A 26888-nucleotide genomic window follows, 5' to 3' on the forward strand; every position below is an offset into this window, starting at 1 on the left:
AGAAAGATAGCAGAGAAAGTTGCACTTGATTTGCATAAAATGAGGTATCCTTTTCTTATCTCACCAGTTTTCTCGCTTCCATTATTTCAGCATCCAGTATGGCTTGGAAAAACTTAATAGATGTGGTTGGGGTTTTTTTATGTTCCACTTGCCCTCTGTCAGCCCTGGGATGCACAGATTTCCTAAATTATGTCCAGTTGGCAGAGAGATTCCTGTTGGGCAGTGGAATGCTTTATTTGTTTTAACTGCTAGGCTAATGTGATCTTCTGTAAGTTGGACACCTTTCTACTTGGTTTACCTTACTTGTCAAAATGCCTCCCAGATTCCCTGACAGCAAGTTCAAGAGCAGGATGAATTATGAAGGTAATACTTCGGCTTCTTTACATCAAATCCTAACCAAACCAGCTGGCAGGTTCAGAAAACTTAGTCCATTTTGATAGTGTATGTTGCAGTACGCTCAAGTTCTCTTTTTCTCTCTTTGACAATGTGCAAGTTGAATTCTTTGTCTTATTTGCAAGCGTGCAGGTACTGTAACTATGGCTTCTGCTAAATATTGTTCAGATTTTGACAGGGTGTTTCCACTGTCTTACACTCAGGGTTTGAATGCAAAGGATCAGCAGTGCAGATGTTCAGCATATTTTAAGTCATAGTATAGGTTTTCGCTATGTATGCATACTCATTATCCAATTGTTCTCTTTCTCCTTCATGTTACATTCACTCATTACTGGCAGTCTTTTCTTTACCTAACCTGTTTTCCTAGAAATATTTTCTTACAGTATCTCAGCCAAAACAAAAATGAACTGTACCAATGGAGAGTAATTCATACAGCAGTGAAAGCTGTCAAGATATTATTACAGATTTCAGTGAAGACAACAGTTCATTAAAATGATGAACTTCAATCATCACAACCGTATCCTGTCAGTAGCAGTTAGTGCAAATATTACACGTATAGTCTGTGATACATGTTAAAGCAGAGTACTGTTACCTAAAATCAGTGTGCTGCAACACAAGTAATTGTAGATTGTTTCCCTGCATGTATCTCCAGGGAATTAACAAAAGCAGGAGTATATCTTATTATTCATAAGAAGAGATACTTTGATAAGCATATCCACCTGAATGTTGAACTATTTTTAGCTACTAATGTCTTTTAGTTTGAAATTAGATGTGTTGGTCATTTGATTTCAAAATGAAAGTCTGCTGTAATGGATGCCTTTATACATATAAATTCTTATTTGAATTCTTATATTCTGGCTCTAGGCAGTCTTTAGAAGTGAGGGGATGCCTTTGGAGATGGATTTTTTTATTTTTTCTTCTATTTCTTTTTTTTTTTTTTAAGGGTTCAGACTTTACACTAAATTTTATATTGCCAGATTATTTTCTCTCCCAAATGCTTGAACTCTAGTTGTCTACCATGTGTATCGCATTGAAGAAAAATACATTCGTCTTTGATTAGCCTCAGCTGGAATATGAACACAGGTCACATCTTGATCCTTAAACAGTTGCTTACGTACAAAAAGGTTCTCCTGGGTCTTTTACTGATGTTGGAAAGCATTGGATTGTGTTTGTACATTCTTAAAATGTGAATGAATATTGTTTTCAACCCAACAGTGGTTTTCAAAAACTTGGGACTCGTTTCTGTCCTGAATCTTAAATTTCCCTAAATGGTAGGACCACATACATGTAATAAAATTTCTTTGGTACCCTGTGCAGATTTTTCTTTGGCCCAGATCTCAGAATCTTCAGAGTAGACTTTGAAAGCTATAAAGCTTATAACCACGGGATACAAGTGGTTAAGTCTTTGAATTATTTACGTAGCCAGTAATTCATGCTTCTCATGGAAATAAAGGTGGGGGGAGGGGGAAGTGTGCCTTAATGGAAGTGAAAATCAGGATGAAGGAAACAAAAATATTGGCAATTTCCTTTCTGCACCTACTATATTCAGAATAGGTTTTCTGATGTGAATTGAGACACGACATCATGCAAAAATCTCATCCTAGACTAGCCAGTATCTTTCTCAGCTAGGAATCAGTTCACCATCTGAGAGACTATTTTTATGCATCTATTTAGTGATCTCAGAGCCTGCAAAGCCGTGTCTATCTGTAGGAAACCTATTAAATATGAATTGGAATTACCCAGTTGATGCAAACCCAATTAATTTCTTTATATTTTAGTATCTCTTTCAAACATATTTCTTTCACCTAAACAAAAATTCTAGATAATGGAGTTTTAATATTGAGACTTCACTAAAATGTCAACAAAATTTGTAAATTATTTAATAGAGAGCAGATAGTTGTGGACCATTTCTGTTGCATAAAGGGCATGCCAGTTAGCTCCACAGTGTGAACATAGTTGAAGTTATACTTGTGTATCTCATATGAAGTTCTAAGAAAAAAATGAAATTACTATATGTGATGTTCTGCAGTTATGTTCTGCCGACTAGAAAGCCCTTTTCATAGATTTTTTTCGTATCAGAGTTTTGTTTCATACTGGTATATATCTGAGCTAATTGTGTTTGGAAGGCTAGGAGGAAAATAAGGGCTTGAGAACACAGCATAAAATACAAGGTGTGAAGTTAGCAGCTAGCACTGTGGGTTGATGGAAACCTAGTTCTAAGTGTGTCAACCTTTTCAGTAATCCTTACCAGGTTATCACTCATGGGTTGGCAATACTTTGATTATATATTCAGCACCTACAACAGTTGTATGAACTAAGCTTTGCTATGTGCAACTGAGGGTTTTAGTAGTGACCTGCTGGAGATCCATTTGCCAACAAGATAAGATGATATCACAACTTACAGAATTACAATGCCAGTATTAAAAGCTTGGCAAGTACCAATCTGTCGGTTACCAAATACACCAGTTAGGCTTTGGGGACCAGAATTTGAGATCTCTATTCTGTGTCTGAGTAGTTTTCCTGCTGAAAACACAGAGCCAGTACTACAGTTTGCTACAATGATATGAACAGAAATGCTAGTACCTGTAGCTTAAATCAGTAGGCCAGGCTTTTTATCCCTTACTCCAGCAGCTGCTTATTAGAGAACCTAGAATGATATTGTTTTGTTGTGACTCCGTGTCTAAGAGCACAGCAAATCCATTATTCATAATACCTTCCCAAGTTCACAAAGCCACTGAATAGTGCTGCCTGTCTCCTTAAAGCTGCTACCCACTCAAATCCATTTTATTTGGACAAATAGAGAAACTCTGCACTGAAGAAAACCAATTTGAAAACACACTGAAATTCATTTTCCTCACTTAAATATTAAAGTGCTTATATTTATTGCATTTCAGCCACGTTGCATTGTTTTCAAAAAGGATTTGCTCATTTAATAGGTCTAAAGGAATTTTACTAAATTTAAAATATGGAATAAACTAAACTAACATACGACAAGAATAACATCGCTTTTTATGCAGTGAATCTGCACTGTAGTTTAAACTCATCCATTAATATTCTGTGTAACTGCATAATAATTCACAATACCACAGTACTGGCCCAGGCTCTCATGTATCTCTGCATTAGTGCAACTAGGGTGGTTTGTTTTTTTTTTTTTTTTTTTTAATAAACTTGTTTTTTATTTGAAAAATGAGAAGGACTAAAGTTCCTGGTTTACAATATATTAATAAATAAATAGGGGCCTCTAACATTCACTTGTCATTGCATATAGTTTTGATGCCTGATGCATTTGCATTTGGTGTTCAGGGAACACAGCTTGCAGAAGTCCATTTATGTGTGCATCGGTGTACATTACCCATGTTGCATACTTGAGTATTCCTGAATATGGGTTGGGATTAAGGTATAGAAATGCCAGTCTAATCTCATATAAAAAAAAATAAAGAGGCTACTGAAATTAAATTATGAAGTGCTGATACTGCTTTATCTATTCTACGTGGAATTTCATCACTATAAAGCTAGACCAGCAAATGGATTTGGAGGTAAATTAAGGGTGGAGTTTTTGTTTCGTTGGGGGGTTTTTGGTGGCAGGAGGGGGGTGGTTTGTTTTTTTTTTTTTGAGGGCTGATAGCTGAATTAAGTTAGTTGTATAAAAAGTATGTGGATGTAGTTGAGTTACCTAGATTTATTCTGCTGGTTTCCTATAGAGTTCTTGTTTCAGTTTTTCCCTTTTGTCAGTATTTTTACAACAGTTGATTTTTTTTTTGGTAGGAAGGCAAGAACTTTGTTTTAGAAACAGTGAAAATGTAGGTCATCCTTCATGCAGTTTAATGTCGACTCTTAGCAAATAGAAGCCCTGAGAGAGTCACTTCTTGTTCTTCAGTGAGACAAATCTTCTTGTCAGCTTCTGCCTAATTCTGGTAAAGTCACATAACAAAGTTCTCACCTAAGCAGATGATAGAGAGTGGGCTCCTGTCATTTAATGTGCAGGAAGAGTTGGATCCCTAAAAGTGCCTGAGGGGTTGATCGAAAATCTGTTGGAGCGGGAACACTGTTGCTTTTGAAAATCCCATTAGGGATCTAATTGATTATTTAGGCACCCAAAAGCTGTATGAATGTGAGACTCTGTATTGTCAGGGAGGTTTGGAAATCTCACCCTAAATGTACAAAGTGATAGAGAATACAGTATGATCGATATCCGTGGGATGAACTCAGAGCAGGCTTTGGCAAGGTTTTTTGAGATTTCAGAGTTACAGAAGTAGCATTTTTTAAAAAATGTGCTGTTATATGCTGTTATAGACTTAAAATCCTATAAAAAACCAATTATTTATTACATTCATCAGTGTCTTTTCAGAAGAAATAGATCAGATCAGCCTCACAATAAGACATCAGGATTGAACAGAAAATGTGCATTCCAGTATAGCATAGTAAGTTTATCTGGTCTTCTGTTGTAAAGATATTTCAAATTTTATTTTTCATTGGCACATTTCTCATTTTCTGTGTTATATGTGGCCAATCAGTAGTTGTGCATACAATACCATATTCTTTATCTATTAGTGTAATCAAGTAGAAGAGTGAAATAAATGATAAAAAGGAAAAGAATGAAAGAAATGACAAAGAAACTCTTCAGGGTGCTCTAAATGCACCATAAAGGAGATCTGAGTATTGTGTTTAGATGGCTCACCTTTTCACCAATGTTTTATTGCAACAGCAGAATCCTAAAATGGTACAATAACCTGTTTGAGTAGAACAGTTCTAACATAAGCATTAATATACATATGCACAAAATTAAATCACTTGGCAGTGTTCCATCAAAAAATATATATACTGTTATCTTTCAAAATCAACTGCAGTAAGTTCTTGGATGAATTAAGAGACATCTGGATTTAGTTGTTCAGTGTTAGCCAAATAAGGCAGAAGTTTTACCTGTAAAGTTTTTGTGGTTTTTATGTTTTTTTTTTTTGTTTTGTTTTTTTGGTTTTTTTTTTTTTTTTTAAAGCAAAAATAATAAACACATGGTAGCTTCCATACTGACTGTGAAAACAGGACATCAGTTCAGTGCTGATGTCAGCTCATATGATAATTGAGGATAACCCACTGTCACCAGGGAGCAAGACTTTGCTTATTTGGCTGCAGAACTGCTGAGCAGAAAACATGCTGGTACTAGTTCTGCAGTGTTTAATGTCAGCTTAAATGGTTTAGATCTATTTTATTATTACTGAGATTGCACTTATCTGATTATCTAGTACCCATACGCCTTGAGGGAGTACGAGATAATTGTTTAATAAAATCAGGCTATGGTTTTCAATAAGTGATTTCTGGTGCTCCTGTCCTTAACTGTCTAACAAAAAAAAATCCTGTAAGGGAACTTGATGTGCAGAAAGTGCTGAGCAAGGGTTAGAGTCAAAAAATAGTATAAACATCTCCATGTACCTTTCTGAACCTGCGTGCACCCTGCTTCTCAGTTGATGTCAATAATTCTGGGATAGATGGTTATGTTTGCTTTCGGTGCTTTGCAAGGGAGACCCAGGCATCTCAGAGGAAGAGAAGACTGTGTTCTAGTTCCTGTTCTAAGGACTGAAATGTTACTTCATCCAAAAACTATGAAATACAAGAGCTGACCTTGGAGGGGGACCGCTTCAGATCTTGTCACTCTGAGTGCTGTGACCATTGGTCTACAGAAATTTTTTTCTTCAGCAGACTGAATTTATTTTCTGAAAACAGTCAGACTCAATGAAAAAGTTAGAAAGATATAGCTGTGAACGGATGGTTTTACACAGGCGTTGACTTTCCTGAGGCAGAGGGAAGAACTAAACCTAGCTTTTGAAATTTGATCTAGGAATCTAGGGTGTGCATCATGTTAGGAGGGGGTATCAATGCAGTTTGTGTGGTGCAAATCCCATAGGTGTATGTTACAGATGTTCTGGGAATGCCTACTGCATTGAGTTCCTTATAGTAGTGTTAACAAATGTATTGTTTCTGACTGCATTCAGGGGTGAGATAGGTTACAAATAGCTAAATACTGTCAGGATAAAAATACTTTGCACCATTCCCAGACACTGGTCTTTTACCATTATTTAAAAGCAAGACCAAGGTTCTGTGTATGACCAACATGGTCCTTGGAAAGGATGCGTATTAAGATCTAGATTTCGGATATAAATGCCTAAGTCTTGTTCCTGTCCCATGACTTTTGAAGTAATTTTTATTGACCTGATTCTAACCTTGGGAAAATACGGCTATTTTCAAATGCAAACTAATCCAAAATTGAAGCATATAAAAATGCATCTCCCTTCCGAAAAATCTGGATTGCAAGTAACATGCTTCTGTTCAAACTAAAGTGACTGAAATAAATCATCAAAGTTGATTTGGAGCCCAATTTCAATGGAAAGTGAGCTTTTGCAACAGCTGTTGCCATGAGCTGAAAAATGCCCAGTGCTGCCAGCTATTAGGTGTTGACTAGTGAGATTTTAAAGATATCTTGACAAGGTACAGAGTTCAACTGAGCCTCCATAGTAAAAGATAATGAAGAATATATTACAATCTTGTATGAAAATGTATGTGCTATATTGCAAAACTTTTAATCTCAGCAGTTGTCCTCTTGGAACCAACTGAAATGTTATAAAAGTATTTCTTGCCCTCCTCAAGACAGACTTGGCAACTGCAACCCTTTTTCTGCTGTTGGGGTGGTCACGGTGTGCTGTCAAGGCATTCAGGCTTCTCTGGCCACCCTTGCTACCGTGACTCAGTCCAGAACAGCTACACATGAAAAAATGGTTGTTTCAATTCATGATGATCGCTTGTTGGTGCCTCTGAGATATGCATATGGAAGTTTTAATTTCTGTCGCTATTTTTAGTTTTCTGTTGCTAAGTTTGGCAAAGTGATGTGTCTTCTAGTCCTGGTTCAGTTGAATAATTAAGAAAATACCTAGATTTAAAGATGTGCTTAGTTCCAGATTGTATCTGTAAAGGATTCTACACCGTCACTATACTGCTTTAGAAAAAAGTCTGATCTTGTAATTGTGGATACTGTTCTCATACAATAACACTTATTTTGGGTGCGCACTGTGATGATACAGGTTTAATTATATTGATATCGAATCATACTGTTAATGGGGAAAGCTAGAACAAAATGACTGTGAACCATTCTCAAGTAGAGATCTTATGACTTATTGATTTATATTTCCTTGTAAAAAAAATAAAGCTTTACACTAAAACCCCTTTATCTGAAATCAGAAAATAATACAAATGATACTTCTTACACAACACTTCACTTGTTCAATAAAATGTAAGATGTTAAGAGGCTAAATCTTCAGTATAATAGTAAGCAGATTCATTATTCATGATTCAAACCAATAAAAAAGAAGATAGATTATTAGCATACACTGCTAGTTTTTCACATCCTTTAGTGAAAACCTAAGTAGAATATTATTAATTCAGTAATTTGCACTCTTCACTCATAAAAAACATGTAAAGCTATTGTCAATCATTTATTATTCTCAATGTTTATCAACACACATCCTCATTTTGAGTAGTATTCAAGTCACTCAAAGAACATAATGTAGTTGCTTATATTTCGTCTTTGTCTGCTTTTGCTAGATAGCTTTAACCAAACATGGTACCTGTAAATGTCTGTTGTTCTGTAAAACCCAGCCAACCACTATCTGTGTGCGTTCTATGCAGAAAGATGCTCAGTAAGCAATGGCAGAAAATAAGGGTTCTTATTATTTCTCAGGCTAGCATCAGGCAGTCAACTTGTATGTTCAACACCATAGCAACCAGGGTGTCCTTAAAACTTTGCCTTTGTGCTTTTTTCTCTGAGAGTATTTTTTTCTCAGTGATACGTCTTAGTAGGCTGATCAGTATCTCACTAGTAGTGGAAGTTTCCACACACTCAATAAATACACAGCTTTTAATAAAATATGTATAGTAGAGCTCTTCCAAAACAATAAATATGGTGTTATAATTAGCTACTTTTTCAGTAATACATATTCTGTTACATACATTACAAGGAATTGAGACAAATAAGCATTTTAATCCCAAAGGCAAGACATGAAGTTTTGCAACCCCTTGCATTTATAGAACACTATTTCAAGGACTGTGATTATTTGGCTGTTATCTAATTTCACTGCAGAATAGAAATCTGACTGAAGCATTGCTTTCTGCTGGTTAATTATAAATTTATTAGGGGAGTTTTGAACAAATGTCCCTCACTATTAGACCTTGCTGTATCTGAAGTTCAAGCTATTAGATTTCATTTCATGTAAAGCATTGCCTGCTTTTTCTGTTCTGCATGTGCTTTTTCGTATTTTTTGTGTTCTCAGGTATATTCAGTTTTCCCTGTCTGGGTATTGTTTGCCAGAGAGGCTCTTTCAAGTCACAGAAATAGGACAAAGTAATTTTTAGAACAGCAAAATATGTAAGGAGGCAAGGTCCCTGGAGATGAAATAAATTTCCAACACAACACAACAAAATAGCTTTCCTGTTCTGTTTGGGCGTTGCTCTTTGAGCAGCTTGTTAAAAGCACACAAATGCGTAAAGGGTAGCAAGGCTGTGCACTGCTAGTGGAGGTGGTGTGACAGTGTCCTCCCTCGCCCCCCTCCCCAACCTGGCCTGGCTGTCCCCTAACCCTGCTCAAGTGATAACCACCAGTGGCGGTCATAATGGATGCGTCTGGTGGCGTGGATTTGGGGAGACAGCAACCCAACAGCCAAGGGCTAATTTGAGCAGTGTGCCCACCTAACCATGACGCTGGTCGGTGTCTAACTCAAGCCAAGTTTGGAAGACACTGACATCTGTAGTCGGTATGCAGATATGACTATGGGTCAATCATCTTACTCCGTAAGGAGTGGACAGCCCAGGGCTCATTGAGCTCTCCTGCACGGCAGCGGGCTGCGCGCCAGGATCTCCCCTCGGGGAGGGACACCTCTCAAGGTGACTCCTCGAGGTTGAGAGAATCCTTATCGCATCAGATACTCGATAAGTTAATTGGGAACACACACTGAAACTTTGACATCTCACCTAAGGGATATAAAGGATTGATTGTACACATATAATGCTTTAGACGTAAACTGTTGACCAAGTTTGGGAATATGTGGATCCAGCCACACCTAAACTCCCCTCTGAGGAGGAGTTTAGCGTGCAAGGGGGTCCTTTCTGAACCTCATGACTTAACAGAAGTGTCTCCCTGACAGTTTTGTCTGACTCTGTCCTCTATGCAATGAATAGTCAAGTGTACCTTGACATCAAATCTTGTTAAATCAGTGTCACATTTACAATCGAACTTTGTTAACTCACTATCTTATGTCAATAAAATACATTGTTGCTTTTCTCTTTCACGTGAAGTGCATCACTCCATCTGCAACAGGTGGCACTGCAGAATAAAAGAAACCCATATTTGTATTTGAGTTGGAGGAAAAGTTTACAGACAAGCTTATGCGCACACTATGATGGACTTGCTTTTGGCCCACATTCCTGCTGTGGGTAGACTTTAACACTTACGTGGTGCATGCAAGATTGAACCCCAAAATATGTGGGACTGGGCTGGGCTGGGCAGCACTCAGTGTGCTCAGGCCTCATGAAATGAGATCCAAGGTTGAGGGCCAGTCATGCTCAGACATTGCCTTTCAGTTTTCTCTTAGAGTTTTGCTAAAAGAGGGGGCTTGCAGTATATGTTAGACAAATTCAGTCCAGACTGGGGTCGTACCTGAAGGTGTAGTTGCATCCTGTGTGAGCACAAAAGCTCGCCCTGTGTGTGCAGTATGTTCCTTATACAGGCAGGGCCAGAAGAGGATCGTGACTACAGTTCCTCACCTACTAAGTCACTGTAGTTTTTATTACTGATTTCAGCAGGAACTGAAGCAGGGCTGGTGATGCTGTTGTTGAGTCTTTATAAATGGGTCTTAAAGGAAAACTGCCATGCTCAGTTCAGCTCCTGAAAAGTAAGGAGAAAAGACATTTGCTAAATTTCAGAGAAGAAATCTGCACTCTGAAAAATAAACTGCTGCAGCCTTTCAGAACTTACCAAGTAATACAAAAATGTTAAAACAAAAATATTAAAGGTGACGTGTCTTTTAATTAAAAGAAGCAATTTAATCAATTTCAGAACCTCCGTGTTTTAAGAGTATGGCTCCAAAGTTCTCATGTTTCTCAAGGAGGTCAAACAAAAGAATGTAACAGTATTTTATTGCAGACCTGCAAACTTGCTGAGTCAGATGAGTAACGTTGGTTTATATGCCTAGAAAACATTAATAAAACATTAATATCATGTTTGGGGTTCTTTTTTTTTTTTTTTTTCTTGGATAAGCCTTCCTAGTTGCTAAGCCTTTGCTTTGCTTTTGGCAGAAGGAGGAGGAAAAGGACCAAAGAAGGGAAAGAATTGCACCCTTGAACTTACCAGTTAAGTCCACACCACTTCAGAGATCAGTTTTCTTTTACATGCTCAATTTACTGTGCACTAGACCAGAAGTGTGAGCTGTCAGGCTCCTGTGGTGATAAACCTGGATCTAATCCTGCTCCTACTGACATCAGTGGCAAACCTTGTGTTCCTTTCAGTGGGAGCAGGACTTACACACCATGGTTGTGCGATTCAGCCAGCCTCACCTGGCTGAGACGAAGGCAGGCTCTGATGTGAGTGATGACAGGAAGGTTTAATACTTAATCCTGCTTCTGCTCACTGTGAATTTAAAAAGTGTAACTATTTAAATTAATCAGAAACCAACAATATAAAGCGATTTCACATGACTTAATAATTCAGGAGTAATTCTGCAAACTGACCCTTGCTAGAGAAACCCTGACTTAGTGTTTCTTTCAAATTGGGGGATTGCTCTTTGTTTTGTAGAGCACTCACATTGCGAAGATTAAAACATTCTGTGGGTGCCGACTATGAAGATAAATTACACAGGGCATGATTTAATTTATATTTTCTTTCTAAATGCTTATAAATACTGGAGAAGAAATGTTTACATTTTCGCAAAAATAGTAGTAGAGCATACTTCAGCATGCATTGTCAAAGTGTCAAGCAGTAGTTTGGAAGAGGGCACAAATGAATGTTCACAATTTGAAGAGAGCTTCATTTTATTGAAGATAAGTAATAATTGAACGAAGTGGCTCATATTGACAGCATCATACTGGCATATATCTTTTCAGAGACAAATGTACTTTATAGAGGAAGTGTCCTCACATGTCAATGTCTTATAAAATGTGTTACATTTAGTGAAATAATGGGTCAAGAAAAAAATCATTTTCATAAATGATGGTAGGCACTTTTTACTGAAATACTGGTAGTTTTACATTCTTGACATGAATAATTGGTTGTGTCATATGTGAAGCTACCTAGAAATAAAATAGGGGTCATAAAATGTAAAGACATGATAGGATGCATTTATAACAGCATAAACCAAACTGGCATTTTAATGTCTTAAGCCAGCCCGTTTGCTATACTTGCCCATTGATCTTGGCTGGAAAAACTCTATGCCTGATTCAAACACATTTTGGAAATAAAGCCATATAATGGGAAAGTGATAGGATTTGTTTTTGTTAAAAGTATTCTCCTTTTAACTGTTCCAATTATATCACTATAACAGGATTGAGGCTGGTTGTTCTGTGACCTTACAAAACTTCCTCAGAAATGTTGTGTCCCTATTCATAGCCGGTGACTTTCTGGTGTAATTTACCTTGATGTTTTACGTGCTAGTGATTGCAGCTCCCATAGAAGAATGTTATTCAGTAGATGTGAGAAAGGGTTTAGTTTAGTGTTCGTTCTGTGGGATGATGTGAGAAATTAGTTGTTGGTTCGAGAGCATACATTTAAAGTATTCCTTTGGAAGGCATGATAGTTGGTAGAGGCACTGACTCAAAAGTACATGCTTAAAATCTCATTAATTTCAATTGGCTATATATGTGCTTTTAATTGCCATGCTTGAAATGAGAATTAATATAGCATGGCAATAAAAGAAGTAACTATGACTACCTAACTAATCTCTGAAATAGTATCACACCCACCCACCCCCAATTTTTACAACTGGAGCTGAACATAAAAACTATGTGCTTTAGAAAAACAAAAAAAAAAAAACATATCAAGAAGGGACACAGAGCTTGTCCTGTTTTCATAGGATTTCTAGTAAGCACATGTTGGGTGTTGGGTGTTTTTTAAAAAACACTTTTAAATAGCAAAAGAATTGGCAACTTGTAATGTCGCTTGTTGTTCTGGTTTGCTGCGTGTCTTTGGAAATGAGTACTAAGCTGGTGTGGAGCACTGCAGGTTGTCCAATGCTTTGTGCACTGTATAGCCTCTAGCAATAAATATGTACCAGGCAATTGTAAAATGTTCCCATCAGGGCGTGCCGGCTTGCTGTCCTTACTGAGTTTTAACTCCATCTGTGCAGATAGGAAAGCATACAGGGTAAGAGAAATCTACCCACTATCTGTATTTTCTTTTCAATTATTGTACAGTTGATGAAATACATAATTAGTGCATTATTTGGCTGCTGTTGTACGTTAGTGCGGAGCCGCGGACGAACGACATGCCGAGACGGGTTCAATGTGGGTGATAGAGCATCAATCTACGTGTCTCTTTATTGGTCCAGGGTACATATATTTATACAGACAACGATAATTATTATGCCTACTAGTCACTAGCTGATTGGCTTAAGCTCTAAGGGTCGTATTCGCACGGTCCACCTACTTGCAGTTAGCTAACAGCACAAGCTTCTCATAACACTAAGTTTCTCATGTTACTATTTCTAATTCCTCTTGACTTGTTTTCGATACACAACAGTACCATAACACAATGTTTCTCAGACCACCGTTACCATAACACGGGGTTTCTCAGACCACTATTCCTAATTCCTCTTAACCTGTTTTCGACACACCACGGTACACAAGGCCGAAGCGTCCTTGACATTCCTCATGTATCAGCAGCTGGGAGCAGCTGCAGGCAAACCCTAGTGGGGCCCATCATCAGCGAGGCAGCATCAGCCCCTAGAACAGGCTCTGATCGTACAACTGCTCGGTGGGCTCAGGACCCTTGTCTCTGAGCCATTCTCCAACACGTTAGTGTAGCGACGGCAGCCTTTTAATATTCAGCAAAATTCCTATGTAAGTGGAAAAGTTTCATAACTTCTGTTTTCAATATGGTTTTACGGAAAGCCCTTTTGAATTTGAATAAACCATTCTCGAATGTGATTCTCAGAAAAGAAGTCTCTAAAAATTGAGCAAGTAAAAATTTCCTATCACTGTTGAGTTAGTGATATCAATAATGGTATGATTAATTTAAATGCCAACATTCATGGTATAGGTGTGCTTCTTTATAACTATCAGTCTGTCCATGTTTGTTTGAACCTGTTAAGAAAAATCGAAACCTGGTGAGATAGAATAAAGGCTGATTTATTGATAGATGTTATTACCTTACTGGATTTAAGGGAAAGGAAATTGACTTTGTAGAGAAAAAGAGAACATTGAAGATAATTAGTCATGAGTCAAGAAAATGTGTTAACTGATGTTTTACATTGAAGAAGTAGTAATAACACAGGTAAAGGATGAGGGTTAGAATTGGTGGCTGAGATGAGGTTCAGAATGCAATCTGCAAAATACTGAACTACTGAGCAATATTTCTACCATGACATCATTTATTCAGGACCTCTGTCTCTGGATGTAAGCAACAAGAGTACTGCAAGTGCCTAACCTACTATTCATAGATGATTCCCTTTCTCTTCTGAACTAAAACGTTCAGAGGTGGTAAAGCTTGTATCCATGAGGCTATGTGTTCATAATGAAAAAAACCCACAACATTAGATAATGAATGTTGCTACAGATTTATTCTAATGTAGATAAACTTGAACCATTGGATAGAAATATGAGCTCTCATGAAAAACAGGATGACGCTCTACCCTTCATATCAACTTCTTTTTTGTGGAAAAGGAACACCTAAATAAAATGTTCCCCTTCCGACCAAAAGATAGCTTGTATACAACACAGTCTTGCTGAAATTATGTCTCAGCTGGAAGGAAGGATGAGTTTATTTTATGTAGCAGTTGGAGGTTCTTAGAAATATCAGTCAGTCAGTTACCAGAGTGGTAAATTAAATCTTGAGAGCCAGAGCTCACTCATCAGTACGCAATGATATGGAAGTGGCAAGGAGAGAGACAACTGCATCAGGTCTGGGTGTTTATATTCTTGATGGAAAAGTACAAATCATTTCCTTCCCTTCTGCTGCTGTCATGGTCCATCACTTTAGTCCATTTTCACCTTGCTAAGGGATTCTGAATGGGTCTTCTTGCTTTGACACCTAATTAATCTCTCACAAGTCTGTTCTTGCAGCCTGCCAGCTGGGGATGGTCCATATCTTATGTGAGCGACTCACAAACAAAATACTCCTTTTTCCTTCACTTTCCTTCCTTTTCCTGTGTTCTTGCATCCCAAGCCCCCTCAAGCATGTTGAAGATGTTATTCTCCCCCTGCCTTTGAAAAGGACATATATACATCCTGTTATTACAGGGAAATATCTTCTTTTTTTCTAGTGGAACACTTAACTGTGGTATGTAAAGTTGTCTATGTTTTCAAAACTAATAAGTGCCCACAAAAATACACAGCAGGACTTTGCTTGTCAGAAACTGTTCAGCAACTCAAGGTCCTTACAGTGTAACAGGCAAGCAGGAAATCATTGGTCACTTTTTCAAAATGGCATACCTGTACATGATCTGAGATGAAAAAAAAATCTCTGTTTTATAAAGCATTACCATGAGACTGTGAAACAAAAAAATATTTTATTGCCTTACATCAAGTGATCATGAATATCAGATATCTTGTGCACCGAGCTCTAACAGCCACAGTACTTTATGACTAGTTTAAAATGAGTTCTTGTGATAAAATAACACATGTAATCTATGTATCAGATAATACTGAATAGTATAATGTATTACCTATAATAGAAAAACATAGATTCTGTAAAATGATACCAGTGAAATCTAATATTCCTTTGAAATGTATTTCCTGGATAATATTTCTTCTCAGAAATAACTTATCTCCCTTCTACTGTCCGTTCTGTGGGGACAGGATTGGTGTTCAGCTCAGTGCAGCATATGCGTTTGAGTCTGGGAAATGGAAAGGCATTAAAATAGGTCTGAGAAGTCACTTTGTTAGATCAGTGATTGGGGTAGTGTCCAGCAAAATCCGTTAGCTCTACTGGCCTGTAACTGATCTGCAGATACTGATCTTCTGTTCTGTTGATATAAAACCTGCAGGAGCTCCCAGAGCCTCCTGGTGGCACACAGGCAAGAAGGAAAATAAAAAAAAAAAATAATAAAAAAAAAGGGGACGGGGAGGGGGGGACACCACATCTTTAATTCCCTCTGCTGACAGCTTCCTTAATAAATATTGTAAGAAATTTCTCCATTAAGAGCCAGCCAGTAATCTAATTTGCAAGCCCCAATGATATATTCAGCAGCCAGCTCAGGGGAGGTGTGTTTCTACTGTCAGAATCACATGAGCAGAGAATAAAATTCTGAGCTCTCACTGAGAGCTGTAATAATTTATGATGAGTTGTTGGCTTTTATTTTTTCATACTATTTTTGAGTCAGCTGAACGAAGAGGATAGAACTTCCACTGACTTTACATTGATTAGATTTTTCTATAGTATGCTCACCTACCTCTGTGTTTTCAAAAAGTATAAGAATACAAACGCTGCAAATTTGTGAAGTTTCATGTATATCTAAAGGAATCATAGACTGAAACCCATATCACTATGGGCAACTCTTGTATACAGCCATAATGGGTGGAGCAAGCCAGTTCATTTCAGTTGTCTCCCATCTTGACATGCTTGTATGGGAGTTAAGCCTTTACTGTTCTGTTCAATTTGAATAATCCCAGATTTGTTTGTCACCTTTTGTGTGGTCCTGGTGAGTCATCCTTGGGCTCTTCCTTCTCTTCTCCTGGACTCCAGTTTAAGGAATGTTCTCCTCTGGTGTGCACACAGAAAACAAAACAGAAGCCAAAAAGCTTTAATAAGGTCACAGCTATGTAGCCAACTTCAGGCTGTTTTGTGAGAGAACGGATTCTCTACAGCCGTGTCATAGTGGTTGTGCTTCTATTCCTTACAATGGGAAAAGCTCCCTGTCTTGTGTTCCATCTATATCATGTTCATACCCTGAACTGAGAAGGAACAGTAGTGTTGTCTCAGAAATCAACTCATTAAAAGGTAAGAAAACAAAACAAAAAGATCAGAAAGCAAACCAGAAACCTCTAGGTTATTACTTCATAGCTGATCAGCTGGGAGAAGATGGGATAGATGGAAGTCTTGAGCCTTGAAAGAACTTCCAGAACCATGTTACATAGTGCTTCCATCTGAGCTGTGGTCAGTTCATGGTGAAGACCTCAATGCTTGGGGTTCACCTCTGTTTCTAACGTCTGCTTTAAGAACTTACAGTTCATAATAGCTACTGGTGGGGCTCATCCATAGTAAGAGACCTCTTCTTCAGGGAGAAGGCCTCTTGGGTGACCAACAGTGTCAAGACTTTACCATCGGTGAAGAGGTCTCAGACATCACTTAATTTCTATAAGTCTTTCTGCAGACCTTGAGAAGAAAGTCAGGCTGCCAGCACCCTCTAGCTTTCTTCAAGGTGCACATTGGCATGGTGCTATAGATTTTTTTTTTAGACCCCTTGTTACCAAGAAGGAATAAAATACCTTTAAAAAGCAAATGGAGCTGTCCCTATCACCTTTTCATTCATGTTCCTTTTAAATTCTGCATCAGCAAGGTTTTTGAGGATGCACCCAGGAAACATGAAGTAATGCTTTTATTGTTGCTCCTTACAATTCAGTTTTTTAAAACCTGTTTCTCCATTTCTATTTACCTTCCTGTTATAGCCTTCATTACTGGGAAGCAAACACTAGCTGATGTGTTTTTTTTCCCTCTGTGGTGTAGCGTTTGGGTGATGAATAGCTGTCAATGGTCATTTTTTCTAAAGAGTAGCTAGGAGAGATACATGAAATGCATTACTAATTTACCTAAACTTGTCTCTTGTTCTTACTATCCTGGATGGAAAGTGCTGTATTTCTGTGCTTTTCTTTTGCAGTGAGAGATGCAGATACACAATGTGTGGCCATAAAGATTCAGTCAATAGCATTGAGTTTCTTCCGTTCTCCAACACCGTTCTCACTAGCTCTGCTGACAAGACTTTATCTCTCTGGGATGCCAGAATGGTAAGCAGTCTTTTTCTTGGTCTCTCTTGAATTCAGGCAGAGTGATGGTATGTACAGTGTGAGAAAAGTTAAAGCCAGTGTAAAATCAAAATAGAAAGTAAGGGTGATGTGGCAATAGAATATTCACTAACATAGCTACTATCTTCTGACCAAAAATACCACCATATGACATTTCATTGTCATCTGAAATGACTGAGTCCTCACAGCGCAACAAATGGACGTGCACCAAGGTCACTATATAAACAGGTAGACTTAATTAGGTGGTTGCGGTTTTAGCAACTGATGGCCCGGGTCTGGAAGACTGTACTCTCTGCTGTATCAGTTCAATAGATAGAGCAGCTGAAGGTCAGTTTTGTTGGGCTTCTTTTGTAAGTGCTGGCATGTGCAAAGGAAAGGGGGGAAAATGCCACAGGAGAAACACAAGCTGCATAGAAGTCTAATATTCTTCCTCTAGAAGGCAACCTCCCACCCCCATGAACTCACTGCTGATTTCTCGTGGAATATGTATTACTTTCTCCATAATATATCACTGTAGGTAGTGTCAGAAATTCTGCATCTCTTCCTTTATTCTTCTATACCTCTGTTCCTTGGTATAGTTATAAATGGATTTAGTGCACTGGAAAGTGTATTTGTCTCTGCTGCTTTGCAGACCAAGTATGTAAACCCTGTTCAAGTAGAATACAAGAACAAGGCAAGAGGAATTTTTTTCTCTTTCATCAGAAAATTCAATAATTATTGCTGCTGTTGTGGTATTTCTCATAGAGCAACTCTTGAAATCTCAAGCTGCTACTTCAGTTGCCATTACGGTCAATTTGCATTTCTCAAACTGTGTAAATAGACAAGATTCCAGCCCAGAACAGAGAAGGTTGTATTAACGGAAGGGATTTGAGAGGAAGGAGGCAAAGAGCTATTGCTGTGCATTAATAGGTATTGTCATCAGAGCTATACAAACATGGCATAAGAAACACTGACATGAAAATGACAGTGGAATATTTGAGATGCTCATTAGGCAATTTCTATTTATGGATCCTAGAAACAGACTGAACAGAAGGTCATTTAATAATAATCCTGGGCATAAAGCACAAGAAGTTAAAATGAAGACAGTCAGGACTCATTATTCTTAAATGCATTGGTTTGTAAGAATATTTGATATCCAAATATGAATAATTCAAAAAGAAAAAAAAAATATTGACATACAAACAAAAGTGAAAAACTCAGTTGAAAATTAGATTTTTGCTTTGTTTTGTTTTCAATAAATCCTTCAAGGAACTTTATCTTGCAAATGTCTCAGTAATCTCCTGTTCATAGCAAATTAACAGATTATGAAAGAGTTTTTCTTCTATAAACATATGGAAAAAGCCTGCTCAATCTTCATTCAACAACACTGTTTTTCAGCTTTGGATAATTTTGCCAAGATAGGGAAGACCCCTTCTGAAAAGAAAACATTGTATATGGCATTTTGTTTTGTATTTTATTCTGTTGAATTTTTTCCCTATATAGTGGAAAATCTTGCAGATTTCAGATACATGCCTACATTGAAGCATCACTTTAAGTGTTGATATCACGGTGAAGATGCTATCTCCCTCTAAATAGTGAATGATATTAAATGTTCCCTCCAGAAAGAAGATGAATGATTCTTTCCCATTAATTTGGAACAGAATATTTTCTCACCTCTGTGAGATCAATTAGCATTAAGGAGTACATTTAAGATAATTCTAATGAAACATGAAAATCACACTCCAGTTTGTTTTCTCATATATTAGATTGATATTGCTAATCACATCTTGCTCTTCAATCATTAACTTTAGTCAGCTCTTTATTATTAAAGATAATGGATGCAGAGAACTGTAAGTCAAAGCGGTGTAAGTAGAATGGACAATGAACTCTGGATTTGGGGCAGAATGGAACATCAATCTTTGTAATTACTGAGCTGAAGCTATAATGCAGCCGACAGACTTTGGAAACACATGGCATTACTTTTTTCTTCTTTTGTTTTCTGGATAATATAGGGTCAGATCTAGTGGTTCAAAAACATCTACAGCACACTGACTAATTTTAAACCTAAGATGTGTGTTGACTATAGGGAAATGAGAACACAGCAGGATGAGTAGTATTTAGATGATTATGTCTCTTCCCAAACATTCTGGGAGAAAATATGGAGTTGCTGTTGGACTTGGATAGGAACCATCCTCATGCCGTGCCAGACTCCCAGTAGATTAGATGTATGAGACTGAGGCTGCAATTCACTGGTAGGAATTTCTTGCCAGTAAAGCTCATGGCGCTTGTGCCAAGATAAGCTGTGGAATTTATTTCTCTTTATGCCAGTTTCATAGAAAGACAAGCATATTCTGGCTTTTCACCAGGCTATTTTCTCGCTGACACATCAGAGTGAGCATCTCTACTCATGAATTGCAAAGTGTGTCCAGTGATAAATGTGAGAGGTGCAAAAGTACGTGAGACCCCAAGAGTACAAGTTCACCTGCTTGGGTTAATTCTTCTCATGATAAGTGGTCTGCCACTCATCTGCATCTCCCACGTTCTGATGAGTAATTTCTTGGGGCTAGTCAGATTTGTCTGGATAACATTTGAGCCAAGCTGAATCTTTGCTCTTTCTCAGACAGATAAAATGCCAAATATTTATACACTTAAATAATTAAATAGAGGGGAAAAAAAGTACTTACATTTTTCATTCTACCTGTTGGAAACTTACTGATTTAGTAACTGTCTCATCTGCTTTCTGATTTTTGAAATGTCAGGTTCTATAACTAGATATTTCATTTATTAAAAAGTTGTGCAATGACTGTCACTTAGAAGTCAGTATTCAGTAGTAATGCCCTAAGGAATGTGCCTGACATATGGAATTTGGGAAGACCTGTGTGTGTACTTAACCACGCAGTCCCATTCACATCAGTGATACTATTCTTGTGAGTAAAGTTCAGCACATGCACAGCTCTGTAAAGAATTAGATTCCTACAATTCTCTATTCTTCTATTTGATTTTGTGGAATAATAAGCATTTGAGATATTGTTTGGTAATTGTTGTCCATTTTGGTCTCTACTGGTCACTGATATTCAAGTGATTGTAGTTTAATTCTTTAATTATCCAGAAAGCATTTCTGACTTTATGCAGTGTAGCCCAGTGATTTAAGATGAGCCCTATTTTTCTGCATCCCTTTTGCAGAAGACTGCTAGCATATAACACAAATGAAGGGATCCCATTCCCACCCCACTATCAAACTAATATCCCTGACATCCAGGCAGGAAGGCACCTCACTTGGCAGCTTTTTACTATTTGGGTCAAAGCTGATTAAATAGGGGTAAGACAGCACAGAGGAACAGTGACCAGATGCAAGTTCTAGCTCTGCGTATCAAACTGTATCCTTGACAGTAATTTGTGGGCTGAACAGCACAATCAAAAGTTAGAAGCTCTGAGGTAGTGTGGTCTTTGATGAATAATACAGGCACCAGTCTCAGAGGAAAAAGGGAAAAACAGAATGAGGTTGTCCAAAATCCTGCCTTAACAGCAGCAAATAGCTCCCAGTAAGGATAACTCATTCTCATGGAGCCAGAGCCTGGCTGTGGCCATCATGCTTCTCGAGGACTGCTGTAAAGCTTCCCCCTGCCCCAAAGCGTGGGAGGGGAGGGGGAGTTCAGGCAGAGCCTCCTGTCAGGCTCATGCAGGGGTATTTCTTGATGGGCGTGGAGAAGTTGGTTCTCTCTTAGCCCCTGGAAATGGTTTGTGAGTGTGGGACAGACACGCTTTATATAGTAGGGCAGGCTGGACTTTTAGGGTGATATTACACTCGGAGGAGGACTTTAGAAATAAGTTGTCAGTGAAAAGAGTGATAGGCAGCTTGATGTTCCTTTAGGGCAGTTTTTTTTTTTTTATTTTAATATGGCACTGGAAAAAAAAGGGTTTTATGTACAGCCCTTATTAAAGAATTATTTCCTAATAAATTGAGGCTTCTCTACTCATGATGTCTGCTTATCATTTTCTGCTAATGGCATTTGAATGTTAGCCAAGGTTTGATAGAGTTTAAGTTTCCATGCAATTAGGTTCCTGGGCAACAGCAGGGAAACCCAAATGAATGCCCCATGCCGTAGGAGAAGTGGCAGAGGGTGCTGAGCCCTGCTGTCAGGCACCACCTTTCCTGTGGTCCACAGCAACCCCACCAGCCTTGTTCTACAGAGTGGTTGCAGGTGCTGGTGGTAAGGCACTGCGTGGGACTTTTCTTTCTTGGCTTTTCATGATCTACCCCACAGATGTTTAGATCCTGAACAGATCTGTCTATGAGTCCAAAAAAACAATAAAGTACATCCCCAAGAATTTGGGGCGGTGTAATTTGCATTTTTGCAGCCTTGTAAAAGGTATCTGATTTAAGGCGTACAGATCATTTAAGAACAATGGCTATTTAAAAGGGCTTTTCACACAGTGTCATAGTAGAGAATAAATATATATACCAGTTTTAGAGTTCTCCGCTAAGGTTGCCGGTTGTGGTGCGGCATTTTAATCATGAGGGCTTAGTTGCTTACGTGTTTCATATGGATGTAGAATAATTACAAGTATGCTGATCTAAGTTGCAGTCTTATTTTTTTCCTTCACAATACAACACATCTTGCCCTACCATGCGGTTTCTATGACATGGGACAACCCTGCTGTGGTTCCTGTTGCAACTGGATTCACAATCCTGAAAGCTACTTCACTCTTACTTGATTAAATTCAGTGGAATTGTTCCAAACCAGTAATTTCCTTAGATAACCTTTTTTCTTTCTTACAATGAATTTATCTTTTAGACCACTTATTTTTCAGTGTTGATTTGGTCAGAATTTCGTAATTTTCAAATTAGTAATTTCCTAAAGTAACCCATTCTGGTTTTGTTTTTCCAGTGAAATACAAATTATCTTTTAGACTACTTGTTTTTCAACATGGATTTTGTCAGAACTCTTTTGTCAGTAGCTTTAAAGTATGTGGGAACACTCAGATCTTTGTAGGGATGCTGCTTATCTGTGGTGGAGGCTGTTATGCCTGTGTTCATTTGGGGTGGGTATTCCCAAGGCAAATTCAGGAAAAATGTCAGAGTATTTATGGATTAGACATAAGAGGCAGGCACAGAGCATCCAAAGGGAGTTATTCTGAAAGCCGATCTGATCGTCTTTACATTTTTTGGCCTTGTCCAGTTGATTTATCCCCAAGTAAATACCTTAGACACAAAATTATCAGTCAGAATATCCTCAGGGTATTGGATTTGTCAGTTTTATTTGAACCCTTTTGAACTCCTGAGGAATGAATTCAAGAGCTGAGTGGATAGACAGCATGGGTTGTCTGAAAAAATCTTTGACAGGCAGTTTATGGTTCAAGTCAATCCTCTTCAAATATAGGTCAAAGATTGAAGTTGTCAGTATTGGAGATGAAGAGTTCTTCCATGCAAACTTTGAATCTCTTAGTGTAATTGAATTATTTTGCTGTAAATAAGGGACACGCAAGGATAAGTCCAGTTCCTGGCATGCAGTGTAACAAATTTTGTGTTCCTGATTCTGTTCTACGCATTTGTAAATAATGGGTTCATATTTTAAAACTCCCTGTCTTAATATGAAAAGGAATTTGAATCACAGTAAAATATGAAATCAAGACCAAATAGCTATGAATACAGATTATGTTTTCTCCAAGAAGTAATATCACAAAAGACAAAAGTAAAACTTGAAGACGTTTAAGTTAAATCTGTTTGGGATGCTTTCCTAGAGACTTAGCACCAGTTTTTTCAAAGACAAAAATATGGCTGAGGAAAAAGGTCTTGATTTCTTTCCGATCCTGAAGAATAATTGGGAAAAAAGCTTGATAGGGTCACTGTCATTTTTAAAAATACTACATTATGAGTTTCCTCCAAAACAACTTATGTGGAAAAAGTAATATTAAAATAAAATATTTCAAATAATGAGCCTATAACTCTGCAATTTGGATCAGTTGACTGAAATGCAATCAAGGAAGTAGCTTATGATCATGTTTTGTTGTGGGTTTTTTTTTTTTTTTTTTTCCTTCCTGAGAGGCAGGAAAAAATTTCCCTTCAAACTGTATTTAGCTGCTGTCCCCAGAATAACCTACAGTTTGGAACTATGACTGTCTTCTGTTGGGCCTGCCATTACTGACTTGTCACTCCTTTTTCTTGCCTGCCTTACTTTGCTCCCAAATCAAACCATTAAATCCAAAGTTTAACAAGCAGTATAATCAGTTGATCTTGTGGGCTTTTTTCCCTATTAAATGAGGTTTAAATTAGACTCTAAACACTTTAGATCAGAGAAGTTGCCGCCTTCTGCAAAGCTCAACAGTTGGACTTCACAGTCTTAAAGGTCTTGTCCAACCTAAACAGTTCTGTGATCCTACAAGTCTAAAGCTCCAGGTGTATTAATGGCTCTTAAGAGGTTATAATTATTGTTTCACTAAGCTGTTCCTGTTCATCGGCATGCCTGGGCCTGTTCACGGGATGTCAGAGTCCTTTTGCCAGTGGGAAGGCAGCCCCCTTTGGTCACGTTGTCTTCCTCCCTTCCTGTACAGTGGGGCTCTGCCTGAGTTTCCTCCTGCCGCTAGACATTTGCACCCTTCAGGCCAGGCTTCTTGCAGTGCAGCCTGGCCTGGTTTTAACTTCTATGTGTCTTAGAGTGAGTCTTGGCTCCTTTCTCCATACCATTGCCTTTCCCATGGTCAGGGCAGTCCTCTGACCCTTCCCTAGCAAGCTTGTAGGTGTCCCAGCCTTTGAATTCCTGTTTGCTGCCAAGCTCACAAACCTCCCAGCACAGCTGATTCCCTGCCTCCCTCCCTCCTCGCAGGTCACTGCAGCCACCTTTCTGCAAGGCTTTGTGCCTTTCACCAAAGCTGCTGCTCTGGTGCAAGGCTGTCTTTCATCCACATGCTGTTTTCCCTCGCGTTCCCCAGGATGGTCCCCCCTAATCTAACGATGGGTGATGGGGAGGGCTGTTGGCCCCGTGTGTCTCAGCGCACTCGTTTCTATTTATTCGCGCCTTACCAGCTAGAGGGGTTGCTTCTGGGAAAGGCATTTTGGAGTGATGTAGTCATGTGAAGCACATGCCTATAATTACAAACGAGGGACATCCGTATTCCAGGCGGCAGGCCGTGCAATTCACAGCTCCACTGACAGCCCCCTGTGATGTATCACTGACGCCGGTGTGTTGTAAACTTGCAAGGGCAGGCAGAGAGGCAACAGTGGGATGGAGGAGGGTATTCATTCACTGCTGATTGAATCAGATTTCATCAGTTGTAAAATTAGAGTGGATCAGTTTTCAGTTACTGCTGGTTATCTTAGAATATTAGTAGTAATTAGAGAGCTATAAATAGATAAAATATTTGAAGTTCTAACAAGGGGAAAAATATGGCTATAGATTTCAGTAAACACTTACATAGTGCAGCTCCTGGTGTGCCGTACAGGGAGTGGGTTCCGTCGGAGTGCACAGTGTAATGGCATTTGGCTGTGTCACTGATTATTTAGAAATGAAGTGAGAGAAGCAGGCTGTATTCCTGTCTGGACAGCAAATAGATTGACCTGAATCTGAACTTCTTACCAGCTGCCTGTGTATATCTATAATGTGTGTGCATGATATATTACAGTAAGTATGAATTTAATTTTTCTGTCACCAATGTCACTTTGAAACAAAATGGGAGTAGATCTTTCAAAGGCTTTGGGAAAGGCCTGACTGCAGAATAACATTTGCATTGACTTCTTGGTCCTAAAACTCTAATTAAATTATTGATTATGAAGCTGGCTGCTTTCTTAATAGTTCCTAATGTAACAATTAAAGCAAAGTAAGTAATTAAAAATTAAAAGATCGGTCCACAAGTACAATCTTCAAAAGGTCATTTTCAACTTAATCGCTTTTTTGAAAGAGGCAAGAATAAAACAAATGAGTCATTAGTAAAAAAGCAATTTAGTGTGTGTATGTGTGTAATAATGTTCCTACCAGATTACCACTGGCCACATAATACCTAGATTAATTAAAAGTAATAGCTAAATTTACTTAGTTGATATTATATTAACACCTCTCTTCCCAGACCAGGCCTCCACTGTGTGAAGTGCAGTAGAGGGTGCATAGCCATAACATGCTTCTACTCCAGACAGCTGATAGCTAAGGGAGAAGCCAGAAACTTCAGCCAAAGAGAGCACAAAATTTCAGTGAAATTAAGTTATTTAACGTGATAAACACTGCTTCATACTGCACAGACCATTTATTAGCAATGTTTTTATAGGAGTGAGAAGTATGGGGAAATTTTTAGAGGTCAATCGTGTTGTTCCATGGATGTTTATAGGTGTGAAAGGTAGTAGGGAGGATGTTTGCCAGAAAATTTTCAAAAGACCACTTAACACTGTTGCCTTTGACAGCAGAAGTGAGAGGTGATGATGGAGGATTTAAGAACTGCTAGAAAGTTTGTAATCTACAAGCAAAAAATAGTCACTCATAGGCAAGGTACACAGCCAGGCACTGTTTGCCTTCTCCTGCGTGGAGAACTACTGAGTTTCGTACTGGTTGTATTCTGTTCTGCGGGCTTTCCGCAAGGCGCTTGTAATGTTATACGGAGTAAAATCAGTCACAGCTTTTGCATCATCTCTGAAATTTAGCTATCATGTCCTGACAAGCCAGGGAAGGAAGCACATTTGAGATGAAAGCTCTGTTACAAATACTTTACCCTCTGCCACAGATCTTTCAGTATAAAATGTCTAGCTTACCTATCACTGCAAAAGTAGCTAATTGGTCCAATAGTTCATAGGTATGAAGACAGCCTGCTCTGGAGCCTGATATAAATGTAGTCCATTATCACCATACTGCTTGCACACGCAAGCTAATGGGAAACTAAGCCAAAATTTGAAGCATGGATGTGGAAATTTGCTAAGCAAATACCTGCCGTAGTCAGCACCTCCTGTGACTGTAGAACATGTGTATTCATTCCTGTGCACAGGGAAATTCATTAAACCATGGGAGACAGAATTCAGATAAGCATGTGAATCAAAGTAGTATATGTCAGGGCTATCTAGGAGTCATCTAATATTGTGAGATTTACACACGTATGGGGAACTGAGCTCCCATGAATAGTTACTGTGCACAGCAACTGTAAATGCTTTCTCTAGGTAGTAATTGTCATGCTGGCTACAGTTAGATGCTGCTTCAACACATTTTCTCAGGATCAAATCCTATTCTTGATGAGGCAATAGGGGGAAAAAACTACTATGCTGCTCAGGTTGTATGAGAAGTAGATAAATCTGGTAGTCTGTTAAGTTAAAGGCAGTGCATCTTAAATTATCT

The 26888-nt window shown here is 38.3% G+C and overlaps 1 protein-coding gene across 5 annotated transcripts in view; it reads left to right on the top strand.

Moving 5' to 3' along the window:
* The window catches only part of SPAG16 (sperm associated antigen 16), a 421290-nt gene that overhangs the window by 242731 nt on the left and 151671 nt on the right, over positions 1 to 26888 (top strand). For all 5 annotated transcript variants that reach the window (XM_033010723.2, XM_042783833.1, XM_042783830.1 and 2 more), the window contains exon 13: positions 17457 to 17583. In XM_033010723.2, coding sequence (XP_032866614.2) covers positions 17457 to 17583 — 127 coding nt within the window. The remainder of the gene's footprint in view (positions 1 to 17456; positions 17584 to 26888) is intronic.

Source organism: Tyto alba, unplaced genomic scaffold (assembly GCF_018691265.1).
Source record: "Tyto alba isolate M040663 unplaced genomic scaffold, T.alba_DEE_v4.0 Super-Scaffold_7, whole genome shotgun sequence".
NCBI classification, from domain to species: domain Eukaryota; kingdom Metazoa; phylum Chordata; class Aves; order Strigiformes; family Tytonidae; genus Tyto; species Tyto alba.